General features: G+C 36.3%; 1 protein-coding gene across 1 annotated transcript; it reads right to left on the minus strand.

The window, feature by feature from the left end:
* Positions 1–4,043: 4,043 nt before the first annotated feature.
* On the minus strand, positions 4,044–4,771 carry LOC138901015 (uncharacterized). The gene is made up of 2 exons (XM_070188739.1): positions 4,487–4,771; positions 4,044–4,199 (listed from the first exon to the last, which is right to left on the minus strand). Exons 1-2 carry the CDS (start codon positions 4,769–4,771, stop codon positions 4,044–4,046), a joined length of 441 nt encoding a protein of 146 aa, XP_070044840.1.
* Between the last annotated feature and the right edge of the window lie 1,255 nt (positions 4,772–6,026).

The following is a 6,026-nucleotide window of genomic DNA, read 5'->3' on the forward strand; positions in this document are numbered from 1 at the left end:
ATTAAATTGTAATGTTAAATTCATTGAAAGTATAAAGAGAAAAGCCTTTTATTATTTTGTTCAAAAGTCTAAAGAGAGAACCTTATATTGTTCATATTCTTCTATTTTTCTAGACACTTGGCTTAATATGGTTTCTTTTCCTCTCTTTTTTGTTATATATAGATTCTTTATAAATTTTATTTTTAGTTTTCAGGTTTAGAAAATAAATTTAAACAATTGCAAAAGAAATATTGGAGTCCATCTTGATGTTAACTGAATTGGGGTAAATATGTTTTTGAGTAAATATTTTATTATTTAAAATTATTTCTATTTTAAATAATTTTTGAATCTCCAGATTTGTTGGAGGTTTATCCTAAATTTTGACTCTTGTTGAATTTTTGATGTGACACTTGGCATCATCACATTGATTTATTTCTCCTTTTCTATATAGATAGAATATAGATATATTGAAATACCCTTATTTTTTTATTAAATTGTAATGTTGAATTCATTAAAAGTGTAATGAGAGAAGCCTTTTATTATTTTGTTCAAAAGCTTAAAGAGAGAAGCCTTGTATTGTTCATATTCTTCAATTTGTCTAGACACTTGGCTTAATATGGTGTCTTTGTCTATAGAAGATTGCTTGTAAAATAATTTTATTTTAAATTTTCAGGTTTAATAAATATTTTTTGAGTAAATATTTCATTATTTAAAATTATTTCTATTTTAAATAAGTTTTAAATCTCCATATTTGTTGGAGGTTTGTTCTAAAATTTGATATTTGTCGAATTTTTGATGTGACACTTGGCATCATCACATTGATTTGCTTCTTCTATTCTATATAGATAGATTAAAATACCCTCTCTTTTTTTATTAAATTGTAATGTTGAATTAATTAAAAGTATAAAGAGAGAAACCTTTTATTATTTTATTCAAAAAGTCTAAAGAGAAGCTTTCTATTCCTCCCACTCATCATGTATAGAGGTTCACTATCAAATATGTTTGACCTTTATTTTACCTTCTCGAATGCCCCTAACGAAGAACAGACGAGCCTAATCTTGATAAAAATAAAAATAAAAAGTGCAACCAATTGTCGTGACAGATCAAGCTACCACTATATCTACAGGGAAAGAGGCAAATTCGGGTGTTACAACTTACACATATAAAGATCATTCACCTGTCCCATTTAGTAAGATGGAAGTTCCTAATTTTGTAAGTTTGTAAACCACGCAATTCTTGCGCACGATTAATAAACTTTAGGGAAGGAAAGAGATGCAATCGTGGTTAATGTAGAAATATTTAATCCACTTGTTTCAACATCAATTCAGAATTCTTTTCTAGCAACTTATAGTTGTGATTGCAAATTTCTCCATTGACCTCTATAATACCACGTTTTCATCTCTCAAGGAGGATGCAAACACTTGCACATAAGAATAAATTTCTACCATGGTGATGGTGTGATGGAAGCACCAAGAAAACTACCATAAGAATTAATTATCTCGTATTCGAAGCTCACTAGCCCGACAAATCCGAAAGCTTAAGCCAATTTAGGAGATGAAGCACTCTCTACTAAGAAATTTTTCGTCACCTAAATTCAAACTCGAGACCTCAAATATAGTATGGAGGAATCCTAACGCATAGTTTTTATAATTATGTCATAATAAACCATGCATCAGAACAGTTGTCACAATAGCTACGAAATAATTAGGCATTTTTTGAGATCACTGCCTTTAGAAAATAGAACTTTCTACTAATTGAGGAGTCAATATTCGAATATTACAGTTTTTTTTCATCTGAAACATAGAAGAATAAGACGAATAATCCTACTGTAAACCACATGTACCTTTTCATCTAACAAGGAGTTCAACTTATCAAAAACTACCAAAAAACTTATTGGGATTTTTACACAAACGGCCGGCCGGTTCACTGGTTCACTGTTTACATTCTATAGCCGGTTAAATTAATTATACACTGATTATACAAGATTATATAATATAATATATGAATGATTATATTTAATTTAAGCAATTAAGTGGACAACTATTTAGATTAATTCTTCAGACTAACTAATTACATATGATCTGATATCCTATTATCCGGCCGTCACTGCTACTTCTTTGTCACAGTCTAACCAAACTAATCTGGAAATGAACAAATGCGAAAAGGAATTGCGACAATCTTGGGACAATTTTATGTTATATTGAAATAAAAGCATAACTGAACTACAAGCTAAATAAAAGAGAATTGGAAAACTAAATGAAACAGTAAATCTCCATGACTGAACTCTAGACCTGCAGAAGAGAAGAGGGACTGGGTTAGAGGAGACAGAGAAGGGAATCAGGAAGAAGAGAATTTGGGAGGAAGTGAGAGAAAGGAAATACCGTGTATTCGTTGCTCGTCTCTGCAGAGTTTGTAAGTTAAATAACAAATTCCTCGCCAACTGGCAGAATCTAGTCCCTTGAGCTTCAATAAGTAACTAATTTTCTGAGCCCTCGATTATGTATTTAGTTAAACCTCCCCTGTTGATTCAAGATTGAACTCCGCTAGCTAAACTTATTTAGTTAATAACTTCTGGGTCATAACATTCTTTTTTACACGGTTCTGTGTCCACTCCCTTCATAATTATCATTGTTTCTGTTATTTCATTTTCGCTCAAACTGTAATGTGGCATCCCCCAGACTGTGCGAATATTTAAGTTTTAAAGGGTAAGCAAGAACAATAACATCATATCTAGTATTATCCCACACCGTAAGATATGAGGGGGGGAGGGGGTAGTGTGTACACAGACCTTACCCCTACCTTGTGAGGATAGAGAGGTTGTTTACAATAGACCCTTAGATTAGGAAAACATAAGCACCACATTAATGAAAATATAGACAATAAGGGACAACACCAAAAAGCCATAAAAAGCAGAATAAAAACAACAAGATAGTAAGGTGATCAACAATGAAAGAAAATAACGGTTAGTCATAAAAACCTACTACCAAAAGAAAGCGAGACTGCGTGCCAATACTACTGTTATGAACACTCTAGACTACCTACTCTACTACCCTAATCCTCGACCTCCATACCTTCCTATCAAGGGTCATGTCCTCGGTCAGCTGAAGTTGCGCCATGTCTTTTCTAATCACCTCTCCCCACCTCTTCTTTGGCCTACCTCAACCTCCCCGTAGGCCCTCCAATGTCAACCTCACACACCTCCTCACTAGGGCGTCTGTTCTCCTCCTCTTCAAATGACCAAACCACCTAATCCGCGTTTTCCGCATCTTGTCCTCGATAGGGGACACACCCACCTTGTCACGAATAACCTTATTTCTGATCTTATCTAACTTGGTGTGCCCACACATCCATCTCAACATCTTCATCTATGCTACCTTCATCTTTTATACATGAGAAATCTTGACTGTTCAACACTCAACCCCATATAACATCGTCGGTCTGACCACTACTCTGTAGAACCTACATTTACGTTTCGGTGGCACCTTCTTCTCACACAAAACATCGGAAGTGAGTCTTCATTTCATCCATACCTCCCCAATGTGATGTGTGACATCTTCATCAATCTCCCCCTCCCCCCCCCTCCTGAATAATAAACTCAAGTTACTTAAAACTACCTCTCCTAGGGATGACCTGCTAGTCCAGCCTCACCTCCCATTCCCCTCCTTGAGTCTCGCCATTGAACTTACTTTTCAAGTATTATGTCTTGATCTTTCTCAACTTGAAACCTTTAGACTCCAGGGTCTGCCTCCATACCTCTAACTATGCGTTCACACCGTCTCGTGTCTCGTCAATCAATGCAATATCATCTGCAAATAGCGTGCAACATGACACCTCCCCTTGGATATGGCGCGCCGGTACGTCCATCACCAGGGCAAACAAAAAAGGGTTAAGTGTCGACCCCTGATGCAACCCCTTCATAACCGAAAAATGGTCGAGTCCCCACCCACCGTCCTCACTCGGGTCTTTGCTCCATCATACATGTCCTTAATCACCCTAACATAGGCAACAAGTGCACCTCTAGCCTCCAAACATCTCCACAGCAAGTCATTCTTCCTCTCCCTATACTATTCCATCAATCTCTTAACAAGGTGGATGGATTCTACAGTCGAATGCCCCGACATAAACCTGAACTGGTTCTCAGAAATAGACACACTCCTTCTAACCCTTATCTCTACCACTCTCTCCCAGACTTTCATAGTATGGCTAAGCAGCTTGATACCCTGAGAGTTATTGCAATTTTGGATATCACCCTTATTACTGTATACAGGAACCATCGTGCTCCACCTCCACTCTTCGGGCATCTTCTTTGTTCTAAAATCGACATTAAATAACCTAGTGAGCCACTCCAAGCCTTCCTTGCCTGCCTTCTTCTAAAACTCCACCATGATTTCATCCGGCCCGATCACTTTGCCCCTGCTTATCTTATACATAGCCCCCTCAACTCTATCAAATCTAATTCGCCTACAATACCCAAAGTCACAATGACTCCCGGAGAGTTCCAAATCACCCAGTACAATACTCCTAGCCTCTCCTCATTTAAGAGAATATGGAAGTAGGTATGCCATCTCCAACGGATAAGCCCTTCATCCAACAAAACTCTACCTTCTTCGTCCTTGATACACTTCACTTGGTCTAAGTCACGAGCCTTTCTTTCTTGCGCCTTGGATAACCTGAACAACCTCTTATTCCCACCTCGGCCATCGAGTTCCTCATACAAACGACTAAAAGCAGCAGTCTTGGCCGCCATAACTGCTAGCTTTGTCTCTTTCTTAGCCAACTTATATTGCTCCATATTCGCCCTCTTCTCCTCCTCGTCTACACTTTTCACTAGCGTCAGATACGCTGCTTTCTTGGTTTTCACTTTTACTTGCACCTCTCCATTTCACCACCAGTCTCCCTTGTAACTACCAGAGTAACCTTTTGAGACCCCTAATACCTCTATTGCGGCTTCGCTAATGCACTGCGTAGTCGTGATCCACATAGTTTTTAAGGGGAAGATGAAGAATTATTGATTAAATTATTTGTAGGTTGGTAAAGGTAGTATATTAGTAATTTATTCTCTAAAATATAAACGAGAATCAATATTACTTAGACTTATTAGTTTGATCGAATAATACTTTCATTCTGTCACTAGCTGGTACGAATCCTAGATTAATCATAATCTGTTCATATGACCATTAATGTTTCATCTCTTGCATCTATGAGTTGAAATATAGATTGCGGCTATAATTCAATTAAAACTAATGAGAGACATCTACTTGCTTCTACACAAAGCTCGGGGAAGGATTTTACGATTAGGATAGGAATATACCTAACAGCCTTGCTTAGTTGAATGTCGTATTTTCTTCGTTCATGATAGGTTCAATACCATAGGAATATAAGATTGATATATTATAGATAGACGGGTAGTATTGTGGAAACATGCTATTTATATAAACGATCTGGTCAACTAGCAACCATAGATAATTCGGATTAACATGTGTTATTATGACTCAATATGATAGATTAACCGACCACTACTCTAGAATCTACACCTCATCTGATCAAAGTCTAAATCATAACTTCTTGCGTTCTTGTTAATTTAGTGATTACTTGTTTAATTTTTTTAACAGTAGATTAATAGAATAAGCAACATTCTTGATTATCTTGGATAGTAAATTGATTTTAGTTAGCTTAGTTAGCGATTATTCTAAGTCTATGTGGGTTCGATATCCGACTTTCAAGTCACTTTATTACTTGACGGTCTCGTATACTTGCGTGTACTTGGGGAACCAATACTATTCTTATTAAGGTTGTTCTTTATTTCCATCCCTATGCATATTCTATTAGCCACTATTATAATAATACTGAAACTCATCACTATATTAATAATGACTGTGACACTGATTATAATTTTGAGATAACAGTTGCAACTCTCAAACTACTGAATTACAATGGAAGCTACTGAAGTAACAAAGTAACTAAGGATAGAGAAGAGAGATGAGAACTTAGACTCAGAGAAAGGAGCTGAGAGGAACAAACTTTTCTTCAACAATTCGCATAACCTG

Source organism: Nicotiana tomentosiformis, chromosome 11 (genome assembly GCF_000390325.3).
Source record: "Nicotiana tomentosiformis chromosome 11, ASM39032v3, whole genome shotgun sequence".
Lineage (NCBI taxonomy): Eukaryota > Viridiplantae > Streptophyta > Magnoliopsida > Solanales > Solanaceae > Nicotiana > Nicotiana tomentosiformis.

Coding starts and splice junctions, on each gene's coding strand:
- LOC138901015 (XM_070188739.1), bottom strand. CDS start 4,771: ATGGAGCAATATAAGTTGGCTAAGAAAGAGACAAAGCTAGCAGTTATG. Junction 4,200..4,486: donor GGCTAGGAGTATTGTACTGG/GTGATTTGGAAC, acceptor AATAACTCTCAG/GGTATCAAGCTGCTTAGCCA.